This window comes from Cryptotermes secundus, unplaced genomic scaffold, assembly GCF_002891405.2.
Source record: "Cryptotermes secundus unplaced genomic scaffold, Csec_1.0 scaffold318, whole genome shotgun sequence".
Taxonomy (NCBI): Eukaryota; Metazoa; Arthropoda; class Insecta; order Blattodea; family Kalotermitidae; genus Cryptotermes; species Cryptotermes secundus.
Window position 1 is genome coordinate 373,088 of NW_019730108.1, and position 22,600 is coordinate 395,687.

The 22,600-nt window shown below is 41.0% G+C and overlaps 2 protein-coding genes across 6 annotated transcripts; both read right to left on the reverse strand.

Moving 5' to 3' along the window:
- Window positions 1-876: 876 nt before the first annotated feature.
- LOC111866082 (ras association domain-containing protein 8) lies at window positions 877-12,317 on the reverse strand. Of its 3 annotated transcripts, XM_023854653.2 has the most exons (12): window positions 12,258-12,286; window positions 11,815-12,050; window positions 9,662-9,772; window positions 8,523-8,813; window positions 7,206-7,568; window positions 6,661-6,789; window positions 5,960-6,076; window positions 5,287-5,426; window positions 4,158-4,332; window positions 3,300-3,429; window positions 3,187-3,204; window positions 877-2,697 (listed from the first exon to the last, which is right to left on the reverse strand). In XM_023854653.2, the coding sequence occupies exons 2-12, from the start codon at window positions 11,884-11,886 to the stop codon at window positions 2,597-2,599; spliced, it is 1,647 nt and encodes a 548-aa protein (XP_023710421.1). In that variant the 5' UTR covers window positions 11,887-12,050; window positions 12,258-12,286; the 3' UTR covers window positions 877-2,596. The 3 variants fall into 3 exon arrangements, with proteins under 3 accessions (XP_023710421.1, XP_033607996.1, XP_023710422.1); XM_033752105.1 differs by lacking the exon at window positions 8,523-8,813 and having other exon boundaries at window positions 11,815-12,317; XM_023854654.2 differs by lacking the exon at window positions 3,187-3,204 and having other exon boundaries at window positions 11,815-12,317.
- Window positions 12,318-14,903: 2,586 nt separating this feature from the next.
- Window positions 14,904-21,754, reverse strand: LOC111866133 (zinc finger protein 728). Of its 3 annotated transcripts, XM_023854779.2 has the most exons (5): window positions 20,971-21,369; window positions 20,672-20,832; window positions 20,001-20,122; window positions 18,116-18,798; window positions 14,904-16,801 (listed from the first exon to the last, which is right to left on the reverse strand). In XM_023854779.2, the coding sequence occupies exons 2-4, from the start codon at window positions 20,813-20,815 to the stop codon at window positions 18,126-18,128; spliced, it is 939 nt and encodes a 312-aa protein (XP_023710547.1). In that variant the 5' UTR covers window positions 20,816-20,832; window positions 20,971-21,369; the 3' UTR covers window positions 14,904-16,801; window positions 18,116-18,125. The 3 variants fall into 3 exon arrangements, with proteins under 3 accessions (XP_023710547.1, XP_023710548.1, XP_023710546.1); XM_023854780.2 differs by lacking the exons at window positions 14,904-16,801; window positions 20,971-21,369 and adding an exon at window positions 21,568-21,754 and having other exon boundaries at window positions 17,683-18,798; XM_023854778.2 differs by lacking the exon at window positions 14,904-16,801 and having other exon boundaries at window positions 17,683-18,798.
- Window positions 21,755-22,600: the final 846 nt, after the last annotated feature.

Here is a 22,600-nt window from a genome sequence, read left to right on the forward strand (position 1 = left end):
TGCATTCAGCCTAAGTCAATTAAAATAATGTCACTTCTGGCTTGGTCTATAAAGCACCCACATTCAAGGACTGAATTTCAAACAGGTGAATGAATTCTGGATCATACTGGCCTGTCACAGGGGCATGAACTCATGCGAGGGGGGAGAGTGTGATATTGTCACAGAGTTTCGAAGCCAACCGACTTCACATAAAATTCATGGTGGAAGAAATGGCACTATAACAGAGTTCTTCTGAGTTTCTTTGGTTGTCTTGTCAACTGCCATTCTACCACTGGTCTATACTCATGTGCATCTGCCTGCTTACAGAGCAAGGAAGTCTGAGCTCTCTTCTTTTTCAAATTCATCAGCTACAAAATGGGTGCAAGCACACAACTTTCTGTCATGGTGACAGAACATTTGATGTTCAGACATATAATTAACTTCATGACAAGTTGGAGCCCACTGCAACCAGCAAAAGAATTTGTCGTCATGGGGTCTTGCTATGCAAGCTACACTGAATATAAATCACTGGCATGAAGGCAATATCTGGTGTGCAGGGGTCAGACAGATATTTATCTATGTGCTAAAGTGTGCACAGCAAACAGAGAAAAAATATGGCCACTCTTGCTTCTCATGACCAAAATACTTGGAAGTCTGTCAATGATTTTCTATTCACATAACTCCTCTGTGATCCTGCTGTCCCCTGCACTAAATTAGCATGAGGTGCTGCCCATACAGTGCAGGAATATACCAGTGGTTCCCAAGGGTTAGCACATTTAGCTGTCAATGTACAGCATATAATACAGGAAATGATACAGGGCCTTTTCAGCACACACCTGTCGCCAAACTGCCTGTTCTTTGCCTGGGTTTCATTACAAAAATGTACTCAGAGAAATGTATCATTTACCATGATGTGTATATATTACCACTGGTCAAAATTCTATTATCTATCATCACTACAGTGCTGCACAGTGATCACTCGATGCATTAAATGGCTGCCAAGCGACGATACAATGGTGAATATAGATAAGTTTTTCACTACAATAACAGTCACAGCTTCCTAGCAACCAGACCAGATAGGTACATATAATAAACAACACCAGGTAAAAAAAATTCTATGTAATGCCAAGTAATTACATACAATTCAAGAGTTCTCTGTTCTGGGACATAATGGTGTGTAGTCCATTGCAAGTCAACTAGTGTTTCACAGGAATATGCTGCCTCCATCTTCACAGTTTGCTACCTGCTTCATCCCGCTTTCTTGGTTGAAGACAGAGGTGATATGTTCCTCCAGAACGCTACCCGACTTTCAACAAACTGCACAGCATTATATCCCAGAACACAGAAATCTCCACAATGACCGCTGTGAGAACCTAAAATCCTACAGGTACAACTCAGTCCTGTGAGTGAACCATTCTGCCATGAACATCGGGAATTTGGAGAAGGGGGCAGGAGAATTTTTAAGACCTTGCATGCCACCTAGAGGCAAGGGGATATAACTACATACTATCTGAAGTACTTGACAGGACAGACAGCCACAAGCGTACTGCTTAATCAGTAATGCCATGGCAAAAAGTTGTCAAGCCCAGGGTGCATTAAGAATGGTAGCGTCCATGCCCAGCTTAAGGACAAAGCAAAGAGCAATTCTGGAGACTGAGGTCAGCACAACAAGGGTTACATGAACACTAAATGGACCACCATTTTCACCCTTTCCAGCCTCACTGCTGCCAGCCACATATTAATTTGCAAGAAAATGTAAAGACATTCTGGGCTGGGAAAATACAAAACTCCTGCCATCTGTTGTTCCTATACACAAACTACTGGAAGAGATATCAAAGAATGTACAGAGCAAAGATATAGCATTAACTTTGTGAACATTGTGTGGTGGCAATTTGTTAAATTTACTGAGTTTAGGCTTTCACGGTGGTTAAATTTGGATGCCAACAAAGTTCCAGGGTGGCTACACACTATAGATGTGGGCAGAGTAGCTGCTGTGTCATCAGGGGGGTACGTGCTACTGAGAGAGCCATTGGGGTGTGGGGAGCACTGCTGTCCCGTCTGGTCTAATGAAAGCAGGAAATCTGCAGGCGCAATGCCTCTGACAGTGAATCTGTACAGGCAAATTATGTCAGATGCCTTCTAAGAGGCAGGAATGAGTTAAATGGAAAAGTATTTGCATATTATACATTACAAGATATGGCAGCTTGGGTTCAATCCTTTGTGTGACTTCACTTGAGCTTCACAGCAGGTTTTTCTCAGTCTCTTCTGAGTTTTCCCCTGCTAATCACTGTTTCACCTGCAAAAGACTTGTTTGCTGGGCAAACCATCTGAGGTGCTGAACCCAGCCAAGGAAAAGATGAGACTGATGTATGAATACTCGTTCGGCTAAACAGTGTCCCACACAATATCCCATTTTCTTCTTTGGAAAAGACACAACACATTCACCTGCACCGTATGACTGCAGTCCTTGCAGACCACAAGCGCCTCAACCTGCCTGCTGTCTGGGGAGCAAGTGCTGGGCAGTGAGGTAGTAGCATCTCACAGCTTTGAGAACCACTGCCGTGATTTATGTAGCTATGGAATCATTTCTACACACTGCTCTCTATACTTTGGTGTGTCAGACCCAAACACCATGTGGGTTCTTGCTGGTTGGAACAGCATTCTCCAGTTGCCTCGGTGATCCTATCATCCTGCGAGTGCTACCTGGCTTGTGGGGACCTGCAACAGAAGATTGTCAGTACATAAATTATGAATGCATACAAAAACTAGTTAATTGTGGTCTTCTGAGATATGATGCCATGTATTCTGTTATAGAGGTACCACTGTTTCTGAAGAACACAGGCTCTGTGTGAACATGGAGCCACTACAGTCCTCCAAATGGCTGGTATATGTCTGATGACTACACAGCATCATGCAACACTTCTGCTTCTCATAACAGTGCCTAAGAAAATGACTGTCTTCTGGGATATGACACCATAATCTGGTAGATGTTTACTGACATTTCAAAGGAACATGCTGGCTGTCTTCAGGGTAAAACTTCAAAGAGCCATAGAACAAACTGGTAACATGTGGAATATCTGAAAGAAATGGACCAGTAGCATGGGACAAGATGAAAGGTACTGTTTCTGTATCATGGCAAAAACTTCTACACCATGATACAGGCTGCAACACTCACAACGAGGATATACCCAAAACAGGGCACCTTACCTAGGCAGAACATGGATCCTGCATGCAGCATAGGGCACAAAACAAACAGCGTGGTTACCAACTTGTGAGCATGAGCACAGTACCCTGCACCATGATGCACAAGCAATTCTCACCTTCCAGCAGGTGCTTCACCTCATCGGCTGGTGCAATCGCCAGGCTCTCCAGATTGGCCTCCTTCATCTCTGTCACCAGACGCTCCACCTGCCGCTTCTTGTCTGCAATGGCTGCCTCCAGTGACTGCACCTGCAGAGCGAAGTCATGCTGATATCAGGTGTGCCCTCATTTACTTAATGACACTTAGGTTACACAGCATCTAACGAGATGTTATGTGGGTCCTGTGTTACCATGGTGTGGCACATCCTCAAGTTGCGGGTGGAGGAAGGGCCTTATGATAAGGAAGGTAGCTGCAAATATACTGAATAAGCACTCCAATATCCAAAAAGGGGTCGTTCTACAGCCTGGAGTTGAACGGGGGTGGGAGGATAACAGCTCAACAACATAAAGAAGTCATCATGTTACAAAATGTTACGCAGGTCCTTGGACTTGGACAGATTCACTGGAAAACATAACTAACAGAAAAGAAATTAAATTTGAAACATGCAATGTCTGGAGTTCAAGGGGACATAGCACAAATGAGAGAGAAGAGAAATGCATACAGAGTTTTTGATAAAAGAACATGAAGGACATAGACCACTAGGAAGATATGGGCATAGATGGAAGGGTAATATTAAAATGTATCTTAAAGGAATTCGATAGGATCATATGGACTGGATTCGTCTAGCTAAAGATAGCAACAAATGAACATGATAATAGAGGAGAGTTGAGATTGTAGTGCATATGACAATTTTGACTCTGGTCCTCTGGGTGACGTGAACCTGTGCAGTGTTTGCCTGCGTTTCACAGGAACACAATGCCTACATCTTCAGACCAATTGTGGTACATGTGAGATACAAGCTGTCTACTGCACTTACCTCCCTTTTGAGGCTATCGCTGCACTGCGTGGACATCTCCGCACTCTGCGTCGCCTGCACCAGCTCCCGTTGCAGTCGCTCCACCTCGCCCATAAGAGACCGCTCTAGAGATTGACGGTCCTCTGATTCCCGCACCTGTGACCGCTGCTCCATTTGCAACTCCTCCAGCACCAGCCTGATGCAGGATTGCCAACCTGTCAGACTATGTGCAGTTCTCACGGCGATGATTATGGAGATTACTGTGTTTTTGGATGTTACGGCATGCAGCATGTCAGACTGTCACAAAGATTCCAGAGGAACCTGATGCCTCAGTCTTCAGGGCAGAAAATAACACTTCACGGGGCCAAGGTTATGTACAATGTTCCCCTTCTATTTGTTCACTCTGGGACCCAATCCGTGTCCTCCTTTCCCTACATCTGCTGTTTCTCTTCATGCTCAGCTCATTCTCCTGCCCTGAAGATGGCGGCAGCAGCAGGTTACTCTGACATGTTGGTAACAATCTGCAGGGCTGCACATTTCATGCTTTTCTGAAGACCTTGCATAAATCAAGACAACAAATTTTCTCATACAAATTAAAGTAATTTTGGGGGATTCGCCATTACTTCAAACTCTGCACAAGAAGTGAGACTTTGGTAATATTTTTTTATACTGCACTATTTCAAATTTGTCTAAAGCAAGACCACACTGCAGTGTACAGCATATTTTGCTACCTCTGGCGATTTCTCTGGATCATGTGTCATAATTTTCTGTAGTTCAGTTCTTTTAAATGGCCAAGTAAGGATTGCCCTTGGCTGATGGAACACTGCTGTCCTGTGGACACATCTTTGGAAACAAGGACAGGAAGTGAAGAACAAAAACCAGTAGTCAGACACCCTGTTCACAGCATTCATCAGAGTAATTCTCCTTTTGTCCAAGAGCAGTAACAAGCTGGCTGACCTGTACTCACTCACAAACCAAGGCCAGTAAGCAAGCAGCATGTAAACACTGAGGAACAGGCCTGTTGCCTATTTCAAGTCAGAATCTGAGTGGAGAAACTGAGGAAAATCATGAACAAAGACCTAATGCAGGACAACTGGTTTCAAAGCAGGGAATGAAAGCAGTGCCCTCTTGTATACAAACTGAAACTTACTGAATCTTATTTTTGCACTGAAGAAGTTCTGTCTCGCAGTTGGCAAGCTTGGAGCGTAACAGCGTCTGCTCTGACTTGAGAGTCTTTTCTTGCTGCCGCACTATCTCACTCTCCTCCTCGACCCCATTAAGTAACCTCAGCTGCAAGCAGAAATATAAACTTTCATATTTTACTTCCATTTTCAATCCCAACCATCATAACTCGTCTTACAATAAAATAATCACAATCTGTTGCTATAACAGCTATTCACTAGTAGAATCTGCACTGAAATTTCAGGAACCATGTCTATATACTGACAACCAGTCACTTCAATACAGGAGGAGAGCCAGCACATATCAAATATATCTCAGACAATGACAGCACTGAACACTTTCACACAACGAACAAGACCTTTAGAGAAAGTTAAGGTTATGATATTCTGAGACACGAAGGCATGACATCTGCATTTTTCTACTCTGAAGATGGAGGATCCTCTAGATTGTCGGTATATATGTACCAAACTGTATGACATCATGTCCTTAACCACCACAACCTTCATATTCACCACCAAAATATCTCTAGACTATCTTTCCACCCCATATGGTGATTTATGAAGATGCTGACAATTGTGTATGAAGAGACAGCATTCCCTCTCAGATGATGATTGTGGCGAAAGCTGAACTGACAGACACACCTGCTCCTCACTGAGCCGGACTGCTGCCTCAACTCGGGCAGCCTCCTGTGACAGGAACTCCATCTGATGCTGCTGCTCACGAGCTTTCCCCTCCCAGAATACAATTTCCGCATCAAACTACAACAGATCGAGAGCACTCACTACTGGCATGGCGCATTTGAAAGAATCATAATTTACACAAGTTCATATCACTTTTATGAAATTATTAGTAAAAAAAGAAAAAAAAAGTTATGGCTTTTACAGAGAAATATCCAATCCAATGACGCATGATAGTCATTTCAAATTCAGTGACAGAACCATCTCGCATTTAAACTATGTGAGATTTCTTATGAAGCTATATGATTTCTTCTAGCACCATTTCCATTTCATAAAGATCAATGAATAAAAACTTCTCAAACTTTTCTTTCTTCCACCTATCTTTTCTTCTTGATGTCATGCAGTATGTGGCTGAACCATCTTGCTCTGAGCTATCAAGTCACCCATTGTCCTGCCATGCAATGCCACACAGCCTTGCTGCTGATGGCATCATAAAATAACCCTCCAAACCAAAACAAAAACAGATTAAAAAATCTTGTTTTCTGAACAATGAGAAGAAACAGAAAAATAGTGAGACCAAAAACAAACTGGTTGCAGAGTTCACTCAAGCAGAATTAATGTGTCTGGACTTCGCCCTGCACAAGCAAGGCGAGTCATTATCATACCTTTGTGAGCTCAGCCTGCTGTGTGCTCAGCTTCTCCCTCTGGTAGTTGACAAGACGAACCAGGTCTCGGTATTGAGCATTATACAGTACTGCCTCCTGGCTGGAATCCCCTTCGTTCTGTTGGAAATCCTGATTACAACACAACAGTGGTAAGTTTTGAGCTGACCTGCCTGATGCACATAAATTACCATGAATGAGGAAAAGACTTCAACATATAAAGTAAAAATGAAAAGCAGTTTGGGAAGACCTCTGAAACAATGGAATGATTCTGTTTTGTAACATCTGCAGCAGGTTTCGATATGGTGAATACTAGAAAGGATGTTGATGATGTTGATGGTGAATGATGATGAACATTTGGTGAAGAGCACAAACTATGAAGCTCCTCATTATGCAATATTCTCCATCCATCTGTCACTCTGTCTTAGCTCCAAATATTCTCGTCAGCTCCCTGTTCTCAAACACTATAAGGGATGTTTATTGCTTTGTGATTGCAATTTTGATTTCTTACACTCATGTCGAGACACCATAATCCAAGTGGGGCATACCTTAAGCAAGTTTCGTTTAGTCTTCAACTTGCCACAAGAACTTAGAGGCAATGGCATAATATCAGGTCTACAGTCTTGTGAGGGCGAAGGGCCTGGGGTGCGAGGGGGCGTGCTGCGGGCTGGACTGCTGACTGGAGGAGGTGGGTCCCTGTAGGGTGGCAATGTGCGCTGCAGAGGAGATGCTGGGCCTGGTGGATCCCGGTACGGAGGAGCCTCCCGTTTACCCCAGTACACATATGGAGACACGGTGCTGTCAGTACCGCCATGATGACTAGGTGAGCCTTGGGGTGTTACCTCTTCATCTGACAGCTGGCATCGAGAAGGCTTCAGGGGTTCATCCACAGCTTGCTCCTCAGATCGTACCTAAATGCATGGAAAAAACTGAGAACAAATAACTTTCATTCCTTAAGAGATGAGTGATATCAGACAGACCTTCAGATTGTGACAGAGATCAGAACTACAAATTCCACAAATACCAGAATTTATGGAATGTAGAAGAAACTGGAAAGAATTAATTTGTAAGAGGAACTAAGGGAGAGGAAAACAGCAGAGAGGGTTGAGGAATGGGGGAGGAGGAAAGGAGAGGAGAAAACATGTTGAAGCATTTAGAGAGCAGCAATAATTTTATCTAACACCTGCTTTAACATTAAATTAACTGAATTTTTCTTGTATGATTTGTGGTTCTCACAGCAGTGGTTATGAAGAGTTCTATTTTCTTGGATATTATACTGTGTAATTCGCTGAAAGTCAACAGATGTTTCACAGGAAGATGCTGCCTCCATATTCAGGAACAAACCATAAGCAGAGCTAGAAACCAGTGTGACAGCAGATGGCAAGCAGAGCCAGAAACCAGTGTGACAGCAGGTGGCAAGCAGAGCCAGAAACCAGTGCGACAGCAGGTGGCAAGCAGAGCTTGGCTCATTCTTCAACCCTGAAGATGGAGGCAGCATGTTCCTCTGAAATGTCAGCTAACTTCCAATGGACTACACATCATATCCCAGAAAACAGAATTCTGCATTTTTCTTCCACATGTTTCTTCATACGATTCTCATTCTAAACAGTGACTTTGACCCACAACAGCATTAATTGGTTCATGATGGAGATGCAATGTGCTTACTGTCAGGCAGGGTAATCATTTCTCCTCTTTCCCATCCACTGCTGCTACACTATACACTCTGCCTGTGCAAACAAGGTCTGAATTAGCCAGTGAGGGGTAGACAAAGGACTGAGACATTACAGGTGTCTCCGCCAGTGCAAGAAACATGTCACTTGACATACTGAAGTCATCTACAGGAAAGGCTCCAGCCCAAAACATACCTCTAGCCGTGGTCGAGCCTTCACCACACCCACGTTCTCTCCTGTACGACTGACATGATGCCCACCACTAAATGTGAGGGACTTGCGTATGTCCTTGTTTCGATCTGGTGGCGACATGGAATCATGTGGCGGTGCAGGGGGTGAGGGGTGAGGAAAACCATGCAATGGGTCAGCAATCTTTAGCCTCATTGGGAGCTGCTGACCCCCGAGCTGCTGCTTCGTCCCATCGAATGCAGACCATTGCAAGATAAACTGCACGTCATTGGAGTACTCGCCCCACTTGGTGAGGATCTGGAAAACAAAGACACTCCAGCAATAAAGGCAAAGTTTGTATTCTGTTCAGGGTTCTGATGCCATGTAGTCTTGTAGGCAGATACTGATGTTCTGGAGGAACATGCTGACTCCATCTTCAGGGCTGAAGTGTGTAGTTTTATGAAATGGCCATGCCATAGCTTAGGCAATTAGTCACTGGCTTCCCACCATGGCAGCCCGGGTCCAAGCCCAAGTCATGTCATGTAGGACTTCTGGTGGGCAAAGTGGCACTGGGTCAGGTTTTCTCCAAGTACTTTGGTTTCCGCTGTCTGCTCCGCACTCATTATCATCTATCATCCAGGGTTGGTACAATAAGTCAAATAGTGGCCAACATACCAAATGGACTCAGTATCTTAAGAAAATGACTCAGCTACAGAATCAGGTTGCAAGGAAAATGACCACAAGACCAGTGAGCATTGGATCATAGGATGAAGAGGGAACAATGAATGGGAAGGGAATGATGGTTGTCTAACTAACCTGGAGCGACCAAGGAGAGCTGACACAAAACCTTGGTTACAATAACCAGCACCCTGGTTGAGATTTGAACCAGGCACCATCTGAATAAAGGTCACAAGTGTTACCATTAATGAAAATCTGCTCAGTTCCTCAAGGTTAAGAAACAAGGTATTAGACCCTGACCTCCTGTCACCATGGAGACCAATAAGGAAGAGACACTGCACTGGCTGGCTGAGCTACAAGTAGCAGCAATTTACAGTCAGCAGGTATGTAAAATGTTGGCTTCTAACTCAGATCTACCATGTATGATCACCCAGGAAGACTGTGTAGTTCACTATCTATGCATGCATATCAAAAACAAAGCAACTTACCTTGAGAGGGCACTCCTGAGGAGCAAGAAGCCGTTCGTTGTTACGCCAGCGCTCAATGAGCGTGAACCGTCCCGTCTTGCCTGTTGCATGAGCCAATGCATACACAACATCCTGAAACAAAGGTTTCATCATTATCATAACCATGACCAATCTGATTAGCATTCAGGAAACGGTTGGTTTAAATCTTAGATGGGACATCTTCGTCCTTCCAAGCAAATTCCAGGATAGTAAGTACCTCATTTAGGCTCTGATCACTTCCTTTCAAATCCTTTCCAATTCATTTCATCTATCACCCTACCCTTCAATGGTATACACTCTTGCTACTGCGAAAACAGCCCACAAAAACACACACTAATCATAATTACAGCTTATAGGTATTACAAGCTACATCTATTTCAAATTATAAATCACTCCGCCCAATGTGACCTGTAAGTTTTTTACTACATAAAAACTTAACACCCTTACATGTTTCGGTCTCTATGGATCATCTTCAGAGGGCAAACATCACTACAAATAGGAAACCACCATCACATAATTTGTTTACACGTAAAGTACGTACACTTATATGCTACAATACATAGTACACAGAATAGAACATGTCACAAACACAGCAGTTTCCTGGGAATGTAAGTTTTAAAAAATTGTATAAAATTCCTTGATGCTAATTAAAAGTTTTTTAGATTGTCAATAATTAAAATTCGTAAACCATGCAGGCTCGTGTTCGTCCTCCCATCGTCTCTCTTATATGGGGCAGATAATGTGCCACCTGGCTATCTTGATGTGGAGGTTCTTTATATCGTCCAGGGTTTGCTCGTGTCTGCTGTGCTGTTTTCACTGTTCACTTACATTCCCAGGAAACTGGGAAGTGACACCATACTGATCATGTGGCCATTTTAAAGTTACAGCCACTCGGCCATATTGGGATCTTACTTGCCAGTCCAGGCATTTCTCCATAGAAAGTGGATTCTTACTACATTTGAAATGGAAATGTTTCTCATTTATGATTTACTTAATGATGCTCCTGGCATCTCAGACTATAGAGAGTCAAATAGGAGGATGTGGAAGGAAGTGGCTAGGGTCTAACTGGATGCACTACCCCAGCATCTGCAACACTGGGGCACTTGGAAATGGCATAAGAATCCTCAGGCACAATGGCTGGTTTCTCCCAGCCAAGATTTGAACAAAGCACATATCAAACGCGAGTCTGAGTAAACCTGCTCAGTGAAGTGGGGCAGAACAAGTGGACAATAATCAACAACCACACGTTTTCCCAGTCTTTCAAGATTTGACTACCTACACTTACACTTGCGCATCTGAGTGACATCTGCAGAATAAAATGGCATTTACATATGCACAGTGGCTACATAACACGATCAGCGCTGGTGGAAGGTAACTTCAACCCATCAGGTGGCAGGACTGGCAGTGACTGTTTTAATAAGGATGCATGCAATAACGAGGAAAACTTATCTGTATGGTGACCCTATCTATGGTTATTAGGTGTACTCATGAATACTTCTCTATAAGTGGCAGTCATCTGTTACACTACATACAGCACACCACTACATCTTAAAGAGTGAAACACCGTTTCTCTGCCCTAAACACCTAGCACAACAGGTAACAAAACGTTTTAATGTATAAAGTCTTGTTTCAACATCTGTCACATCTGTAATCTTCACATATATAAAATAAAGACCGTTGCTATTACCAATATGGATCCTTTAGGTACTTTCATATTTCATGTATGAAACTGACACACAAGAAATACAATACTGAAAAACGTTTTATGCTGTTCATGCCCAAAATTAATACTACTGGTCGCAAAGATGGGACTTCAACACTGAAATATGCAGCCCAATAGATAGCAAATTGTATTAATAAATTAAGATTGTGTTTGATGTAAAAGTACTGGCTTATACTACACTAAGTATATAATAACACCATTAACATTACTTCCAAATCGTTCTAACCTATCTAACCCCTATACTTGACAAAGAATTCTAGTTTTACTCGCCATTAGTACCTCAAACACAAATAATATTTCTAAATTCTCTACCACAACTGGTCACTGTACTGCACAGACATATCAAATGTTCACAACAAAATTTTCTACCCAAATTTTTTCAAGTATGCCAAAGACATTTTTGTGCATATACCTGACACGTTGTATTTTCGGTAACTCCACAAACAATCCTCTGAATTCCTTCAACCCAGACTTTCAATTCCATGTCTTGTCACCACGAAGACGTGGATTAGCTGAAGCTGCTGAGCCAGCCTCAGGTGGCCATGTCCACTCCAGTGCCTGGTTAGGCATCCCTGTACAGTGGGCTTCCAAACCAGTACTTACAATGTTCAGGCATCTTCAAGAGGCAAATGTCCTTAGTACCAGCACCTAATTCAGAACGTCAACTTTAGACACTACAACATCCCACATAACTTTCTAGGTTATAAACAAATATTATTTTGGACCAGGGCTACTAAGTGGGTGCTAAACCCTTACTTTCACCATAACAAATAAAATAAAATCATATTGCGCACAACGACAGTTAAATTTCACGAGCAAAGACCACTTCAAACTAATTACTACAGGCACACCCACACATTCAAGCTTTACAACAAAATAAAGTCCTTATACGAGCACCCGTTATACGTAGGTCAACCGCTTGGTGGCTCTGCTGCCGTCAAAATTCTTCTTGCTATTAAAATTTCTCACCCCTCCAAAATTTCCCCACTATTAATGACAGATTTGCAAAGTTAATAACAAACGGGATTAAAAATAATATAACTCAGCTTGACCGAAATTACAATAAAGATATTTTAAAAAGTTCCAGTCCTACACAGTCTTCTGCGTATATTCTGGGGTTCCTCGAATGTACCCACTCAACGCAATGCCCTATACATTTTTGTGATCATTTTTTGCACGTTTAAAATGTACTGAGAGATAACACGAGAATTCGGTTTCATAGGTTCATTACCACGTACTTGCAACTTCTGCAGAAATTTCGGTGCAAATCAACTGTACATGGCAGCTTTCTCATGTATATATAAAGACGGCATTCCCAAAACTTCGTCTTTCGGATTCGCGGTGAGGGGTTAAATTGGTCATAATCCCAAGATCAAATCTTTTTCACCATCACAGTACTTTTGCCTACTCATATACGAGAAAGTATAAAAGGATCGCACTATGAACTATTGTTGCACTTGAAGAAAGCAGTCTTCTGGGATTTGGCACCGTGTATATGTGGTGTTACCCGACGTTTCGGAGGAACGTATCACCTCCATCTTCAGGGTAGAAGAAAAAATATAAGAAATCTGCAAGCGAAGAGGCGATACGTTTCTCCGAAACGTCGGTTAACACCACATATACACGGTGCCAAATCCCAGAAGACTGCTTTCTTCATAGTCACCGCCGTGAAAGCCTCAAATCTTACATATTGTTGAACTTATCTATATATAGGGTTATAAATGTTCTGTCGTAAATATCGACGAAACTGACACGTTCCTACCACATAAAAAATTTGTCCAAATTACGTACAAGGTTAGCTCCACTCTCACATATGTGTTAATTTTCACATCACAAATGTACTTATGCATACTAATGAGTTTATAAAATTTACTACCACAAAAAAATGTGTTAATACAGAGGCCATGATATTGAAACTGAAGAAGTTAACAATTAAATTTCTTGGTCTCCAGACTTAGGATGGCTTACATTGGAAAATACAATGCATATATTATACCCAAATTACATTCAGAATTTTTCGCTGAGGATAGTCTCATCACTCAGATATACAGATGCATTAAAATTAATAACAATTTGAATAATGGTGTTAAAGAGAGAGTCTCCTGCAAAGAATTATTTAAAATGTTTAATATTCTTCAACTTCCTAACGAATTTTTGTTCTCATTATTGTCCTTCATTGTGCATAACACTGAAACGTTTCAAACAATTTCATGATATCCACACCATAAGCAAGGCATATATGACCTTCACAGAGACCACCGTTACTGCATACTGCTGTACTATACAGCTATGAATTTAAATGACCTCTTTCATCATGCTTAAATAATGATACAAAAGTATTAAAGCCAGCATTAACAGATGGCTGTAACAGCTATGTATTTATACGTATAATTGTATAAAGTATTGTATTCACATTATGACATGTTCTACACACTTGACATACCCTATAAAAGGTCTACTGAATGTAAATAAATTCTGTTGTCTTCTGTCAAATAGATATAATGCATTCATTACATCATCATCACTGGCACGACAGCCCTTTGTGAGCCCTGGCCTTCATCAGGATTGCTTGCCATTCTTCTCCATTCGATGCTACATTCCTCCAGTTCTTTATACCCAAAATTCTTATGTCCTGCCACATACATTCTTCCCATCTTAACCTTGGTCTTCCCACTCTCTTATTTCCTTCTGGTTTAGTATTAAGCATTTCTTGATGGTTCTATTCTCGCTAGCACATATTATGTGTCCAGCCCATTCAAGCCTTTTCACCTTTATAAAGCCAATAATGTCTGGTTCATTAAATAGTTTGTATAGCTCATGGTTATACCTCTTCCTCCATATTCCATTTTCTTCCACTGGTCCAAAGATATATCTGAAGATCCTCCTTTCAAATATACTTAACAGTATTTCATCCGATCTTGACAGTGGCCAGGTCTCAGAGGCATAAGATAGCACTGATCTTATAAGTACTTTATACATCATAGTTTTGGTTTTCCTGGGTATTAATTGGGATTTCAGGTGTTTCCTATGGCCATGGAGACATTTATTTGCTGCAAGTACACACTTTTTTATTTCATCACTGATATCATTTTTACAGTTAACTTCTGATCCAAGGAAAGTGAAACTACATACAACCTCAAATTTATATGAGCCAATTTCAATATATGTAGGTCCATTAGCACAGTCTTTCTTGGTTACCGGCATGTACTTTGTTTTAGCATTCATTACATAGCAGACAAAAAAGACTGCAATTGGATAGTACATAAATAATTTATATACATTTTATGAAAGCCTGGGATTCAGTTAGGCAAGAAATATACAACTTTCTCATTAAATCTGGAATATATAGAAAATTGTATTTAGCCTATTTAAAATGTATTCATATGACACCATGAATCTGGTACATTGTTACAAACATCTGAGACAGAATGTGTTGCCTCCATCTCCAGGGTAGAAGGGTCAGTCTTCACACTTCTTCTACCTTGAAGATGGGAACACCACATACCTCCAAAACATCAGTAATGATCTACTGGCCTCTGTGGTGTCACATTCCAGATGACAGTAATCTTCACAGTCATAATCATGTGAAACTAAAATCTCACCTTATTTTACTTGCTGCTGTATACTGGTGTGAAAACTCATCTCCCACCCTGGGAGAAAGATCAAGGATGGTTGAAAACAAAGTGCTGAGAACATTTGGACTTGAAAAAGTGGAAAGATTGTAGTATGAGAGGGTATGGATTAAATTCAGTGGCAACAGACAGGGACAAATCGCAGACTTTTGAGAATGGTGATAAATTTGATAGTTCCATAAAAGCATGGAATTTCTTGATTGTCAGAATAACCATTAACTTTTCAAGGAATACCCTGCATCAGAAGATAGTTACAAGGTTTCTTCAGCACTACAATATTCTCAATACTCAACTAAATGCAGTAAGGAAAATACAGTGCATAACATAATACAAGTCTGGAAATATGCCTAGAGCAACAATTCTGTCACGTTTACTCACATTTGTTTAATTTCCTGGAAAACTATAAGACTTATGGTAAAAGCGTACTAGGCATAAAATGTGCGCTTCATTCCTCTGTACAGCTTGTGTCCAAGCTAATAATCACTGCACTAAATACTTTATAAATTATGCTCAAGATACCCATAAAGATGCACGTAGGACGTAAAGTGTCCATTATTGTCACTGAATTTTAACTAGAAATGGAATGTGTCAACAAATTTTATTAAATTTCCCCAGTCTCAGATTTCATGAAACCCTGTCCATTGGCCCTTCAATTGCTGTATGTGAACAGACTGACAAACAGGGTGAGACACTAAGTACAATCCTGCAACTTTTTACTCCGAACACACCATAACATGGCATCAAGCATTTCATATTACTGTGTATATGATCACTTGGAAACATGAACAAATCTGCTACACTTTACATTGAGTTGAATTAAATACTGTAATACAGTTCACTCTCCCCTTATCTCCACACCATGTTTCTTACACTTGGCTTACACTTCTCCCACAGAAGTGGAAGCATCACGTTTCTCCTGAAATGTTGGCAAAGTCTACCAGACTGCACAAATCATATCCCATAAGACAGTAATATCCAGTCACCACTGCGAAAACCTCAGATCTTGTGCTTAAGCAATGGGTCTGATATGATCCGTGGTAGATTCATTCATGTGGAATGGCCTGTGTAACACTGGGCTTGTAGCTTTCTCAAGTTCACCATTACAATTAAAGCACCAATCAGGACAAGCATATTACTTCATCATAACAATGGGAGGGGGAGAAGAACTGCATGCAATCTGAACATATTTCTGCAACTTTAAACAAGAACTATATTTACCAAATTATATAATAAATGCCTCAAAATTCATTAGATATTGCTTTACGAGCTGTGACAAGCAACTTAACATTTGCATGTACCAACCACACGATACTGAACTCCTTACTATAGTTTAATTTACTTATATCATTTAAACTATAAGTCAGTATAGTGACAGGCTACAGACAGGATGGCCAATGAACTGAGGTTTGATTCCTGGCAGAAGCAAAAGCTCTTCTCTATATGGCATGCAGATTGGCTCTGGGCCCACCCAGCCTCCCTTCCAATCAGCACCAGTCAGTAACATGGGACCTTTCACAGGGATAAAGCAGCTGGGGCATGAAGCTGCCCACTCACCTCCAATTAGTGCTGAATGCATGCACCTATATCTCAACTCCTGCATGCATCTTCTCAGTGCAGTGCTTAATTAAACACAGGGACAATACTATATAATAATACTATAACTTCATCTTTAACATTTTTTTCTTCTGTAAGTTTACTCACAGACACACTGCCTCAATAATTCCCAAATACTGTTTATCAGCTGAGTCCTTTTTGCCTTGGAAACTGCTGTGAAAACACAGTAATAATGCATTAGACTGTACATGAGTACAAAGGAAAGGAAATTTCAAAGTACACACATAAAAAATCAAAATTGAAAATACAGCACATTTTCTGCACCTCATTGGAACCCCTATCCTATGTAACAGATCTTCAACAGGAGACTAACATACAAAATACACTCAACTCTCGATTATCCAGGAGCGGATAAACTGGTTTGCGGCTTAACCGGGGCTTTTTTGAGGCTTACATGTTGTTTAATATTCACTCACTTTTGTTTCACATGGTGAGTTGTAACACTGTTTTCGCAGTTGCAGGGTAGGGGTGAAAGAATGCAAGGATTTGTGGAAAGTTTCAAGGACAGATAGACTGCCCGAGTTAGTCTCTTTGTATCGATCTTCAAGTGCGTTAGCAAAATGTCAGGGTGTAAAAGGAAGCGTGTTGTGATTAGCATTGAACAGAAATTTGTGTGAACTGGGCTTCAAAATGTTAAGCAGTGGGGGTGCAGCCAGAAGAGCAGGAAGAAAGTGAGAATGAGGAAGAGGTGGACGCTGCTGCTAGTAAGAAAATATCACATGGTGCTGCTCTTAATCATTTGGAATCCTTACTAGACTATCTTGAGAGTGAAGAGAAGAGTTTATTAAGTGACAAGCTAATATTATGTAGGCTTCGTACAGATATCTGTAAAACGGAAAATGCCGCGAAAAAGCAAACGACAATATTAAATTTTTTTATGTGTTAAGTGCGAATATTCGTAAAAAGTGTTGGATGTTGTTGAACACTGTGATTGAAACAAGTAATTCATACTTCTGTGTAATGTAAAAAAAGTATTACACAGGCCATGAGATGACATAAAAACGAGGTTGAATAAATTTAAATACAGGTAAGCCTATAGTATTATGAAAGTACAGTATTATAGTACTACTTTTAATAAAATTTGTCTTAACCGGGTTTTCGATTAATCATGATTTCCATCCACACCATTATCCTGGATAATCCAGAGTTGAGTGTACAACTATTTCATGAAATGAAGATTACACTCTTCTGGATGTGCCACTCCATGTCTGATAGAAAGGTATCAACATTTTGAAGCACCTGCTGCTTCCATCTACATGGTAATCCTGGAGGCAGTAGGTTCCTATGAAACACTGGTACCTTCCTGCCAGACTATGAAGCACCCCACCTCACAAGACAGTAATCTTCACACTGATGGGTGACAGAACCTCAAATGTCATATCAGAGGAATTTCTCTGTGAAACATCTGACTATGCCATGCACAACTGTTCAGTTGTGATGAATATGGTAAGAGAATCACAGGTCTACCTTTCTGAAATCATTTCTTTCTAATTTTCTGGTCCAGGAACTTAAGTTTTCTGCTGCGGGAGCGACAGTCATGCCGGCTCTTGTGAACATGCACAACCGCAATGTGCTTCTCTAGATGCCCTCGGCGCAGAAACTTCCTCTTGCACACGTCACATTCAAATTCCCTCTCCCCAGTGTGAATCTGCACATGTTTCCTCAGGTCCTTTGCAGAAACGAAGCCTTTGTTGCAAATGGAACACACGTGCGGCCGTTCAGAACTGTGGATCAGTGCGTGGCTTCTCAAGTCTGTCACACTAGCATACCTCTTGCCACAGCTATCACATTGAAATGGCCGCTCTCTGGCGTGAAAGCGATATATGTGCATTTTGAGATGGCTCAACAATTTGAACCTTTTCTGACACTCTTCACACTTGTAGACCCGTTCTCCAGTGTGCATCACAGAATGGCGTTTCAAATCACATGGAAACTTGAAGCGTTTGCCACATACATCGCAGATTATCTGATCAGGTTTATTATAAAACATATTTCTGGTTTTCTGCAGTCTAGTTCGTAACACAGAGTGGTTTGAAGGAAGATGGAAATCGTCACCAGGAGATCTTGTGAGTGCACTACTTTGGTGGTCCCCGTGTGTTATTGCTGTCACCCCCGTGAATGGATCATGCTCAGTAATGAACTGCATCACACTAAAACATTGGAACAGAGAGATACTTCTATTAGCTCATAATATAAAAACTTCACAAAGACAATCATTGTAATGAAAACAACATGAGTGTTGCTTCAGTGTGTCCAGTCACATACATACATCAGGATACACACCTAAAATCATATTTTTAATCCTCATCATCCAGAAACAGGGCACTTTAAAGTTCTTGGTATTATACTACAGAGTTGGCAGCTGGATTTTAACTCAAGCATAATCATTTACCGGCATACAGAAATCCAGTTCTGAGGTTGGAGTGCCCATAAAAATGATTCTGCCATCTACTGTGACACTATTGACTACTCATGGGTACTGGAAGGAGGAACCCCCGCCCACAATCAGATATTTGGGGGGGGGGAGAAGTAAAAATTAAAATGAAGAATAAAATAGCCCCAAGTAAAATCAAAATAAGTAAATGCATTCCTGTAACAGGCCATGGAGGTCCATAGGGTTATGAGATGTTGAGCCTCCCACATTTTCTAGACAATTGGCTCATAGATAGCAGTAAGACTGTCAGCCTTATGCTCCGGCTGCCCTTTACCCGTAAGAACATTCCAAGAATATTACTGGTACTCATTTCTGTTAGAGGTTAAGTCGAACCCAGGTCCACAGTGTGGCTGAAAGGATTAAGTAATCTGAAAAAATCCAATGACCTCATCAGGATTCAATCCCGTGACCTTCCGGCGTGTAGCATAGTGCCTCAATCAACTACGCTACCGTGTGCCCCCAAAATACCCCCAATAGTAATACCAGAAATTAAAATTAATTAAAAAAATATTCTTCTATTCTGAATACTATGCAGCAATCAATAAAAATGGTCTTAAATGGCTTAAAAATAAGTTTCTATTCAAATTTGGTGGCTTTCCCCCTCCCCCAACCCAGGGAAAAGAACCTGATGGTGGACCTGTGGCCAGAATTAGACCTGCAGCTTAACGTAGACTGGGGCACCACAGTGGAATTAAAACATTTGTTACGCACTATTTTTTAACTCTGCCAAAGAAAATGAACGTCACTGGTTTCAACTAAAGTCAAAGTTAATTTAACTTTATTGAAGTGGAATTAATTTGTTCCAAAATATTATTTTTAACTATCATGATTCTCAAATCTGGATCAAACAACAATAGAAGAAAAAGAAGGTTCAAGTGACTGACTTCTATTGGTATATAAAAGGACTCCAATGCTCACCCATCTTCATCCTCACACATCCCTTGCTCTTCTTCTTCCTCTTCTTCCTGTTTAATTGGTGTCACATGCACCGTGATTTCTTCCTCCTCTTGTTCCAGAAGTGGCAAAGCATTATTCTCAACCTAATGGCACAGGAAGTGGGAATTTGAACTTTGTAGGCTAAGTCTGTACTTCCTGCTTCATGGGAAAAATATCTTTCATTATCAGTTACTATACCGGGGAACTGGTATTTATGTATTAATGGGAGACAAAATGTTGGAGGCAAATTCTAAGATGGGGCTTTGGGTCTTGTTCTTACAAGCTGGAAATCTGAGTGTACCTTCAAAATACAAATATAAGTGTGGCGTGTAACCACTAGATTAACTTGTTTGGTTAGGAGAAGAATGTGGATGGAAGTAATATATGGATAAGATATGAATTCTGTAGAGTTAACGTTCCATTTTCTATTTAACACAGAATAAATGTATGATTGTACAAAAGAAGCACAATCCAAACTTTTCCTACAGACCTGCCAATCTCTTATATGGAATGCTGTTTAAGCTGGCACTTCCTACATTCCAGATGAGGAATATCCTCATTTGTATTAACATTTGGACATATACGTTCTTCAATCATTCATTTCCATCTGTTTAATACTAGGCACAAGTGGCTAAAGTGGTGAAATAACCCACCTTAATCTGAGTATTAACAGGAACAAAAGTAAATTCTGCAGATCTCTTTTCTTCAATCGGATCAGTCAGTTCAGTTGTAACTTGTGGTGACAATGGTTCAGAGTCACTGTCTGTATCAGGCTCTACCTTGATTACTGTAGCCATGATGAGCACTCTGGAGGCTGTTACAAAGAGTAAGGTTAGGTTGGGTTAGTAAATTTTAATCTCAATTCATAACAAAAGGTCCACAAGAAAAAACTGCAATTACTTGAGACGAATGTGACTGAATACAAATATCCACTTATATTCGTACAATATACCTTAAATAGCTGAGAAACAGATATCGCTGACCGTTCAATTCCTATTTGCACAATTGGAGGTCGACGTAACTGAATGAAGATTAGAAATGAGCCAGAGAACAGTTTTCTATTATCCAGGGTCAGCAACTGACGAGCGCTGGCTGACATGGCTCCTGAGGTCGCGGGTACGAACCCCAGCAGCAGCACGTGTGTGTAATATGCAATCCCATAAGCTTAAATAACTTCAATGACTTCATAAATTAAATTTAAATAGCATAAAACGACACGTCCCATAATTTTTTCCTTATAGCAAGCACAAATAAACATAATATCCGAGGAACAAATAGAATTCTATGATTACTTTTACTCCTATTTTTCACAATGACCTCCATATTGGCCTGCGGGAATGTTGCATGCAGCCAGGTTACGGCTCGGATACATGAGCAGACAGCAAGACTTGAATTTGGTATAAACATATCGGATCAGAGAATGAGTGAGAATGTCGCGACATTAATGTTGTGGATCAGGCATGCGGAATTAGCAAACTACATTAGACATTAACAGCAAATAAAGTGATATGCAGAAACAGTATCCGTTCCTGTATCCTGCAAACCTTACCTCGCCTGTCAAGACGTCATACCCGTTGCTTGAATTCTTCCGAGTTATTTTTTTCCATTGCATAATGTAGTTTATATTTGTAGTGCAGCTTTGTTTAATTTAACAATTTACAGTTTCTGCAACATACTGATATACGTAATTAATTTGACCATTAATTCACTGGTTAATGTTGAGGCCGGCGCGTAGGGCTGACAACCTTGCCGCCATCTATGAGACGATTGTCTAGAGAATGTGGGAGTCTCGACGTCTCACAACCCTATGCGTCTTCACGGCCTGTTACAGGGATACCTTTACTTTCCGGTCTAGAAATCCGAGATTTACGGCCGTGGGGATCCGTTGCTCTGACCAAGTGACACCCTCTATCCCCTCTATCCACAAAAGTTGGCACTAACTTCGCCGACAAGCGGCTGTCGCTCGGTCGGTACAGTTCACTTGCGGGCTAAATGCCACGGAGTTTAGATTTTAATGTCGAGCAACCCCCTAAATTGCGTCTGCATGTCTATCATCCTGGATATTTCCTTTTGTAATCCTTTCTGTTTGTGACCCTGTCCTGTTTATTACAAACCATTCAGTTACGCCAATTATCATCATTATTTGACGGATTTTGTTGGTTTCAGGAATTTTAATTTAGGACTTAGCTTCCACGGCAAAAGTTTCTGCTCGCCAATATGATACAACAGGCCGCCAATGTAAACACTCTGCTCTCATTTACTTCAGCTTGTACTCCAGAACACTGTACCGTGTGAGATTGGAGCGGGTCATCACAACCGACCACAACAAATAATTTACAAGCGTTGCCAAGAAATATTAGGATGTACAATACTTCTTTCATTTTACTACGTCAAAACAAATGCGACGAGAGAAAATAATGGCAAAGCCTATTATATTTTCAATTGTTTCCTTTACCATTTTCATCTACGATTTTCCTAATATTTGATCTATAACTAAGTAAATGACTGACTGACTACGAGTCAGAGTCCTCCTTGAGGAGCCACTACTGTCTCAGGTAGCCTAGAAATTCCCCGTGTTTCAT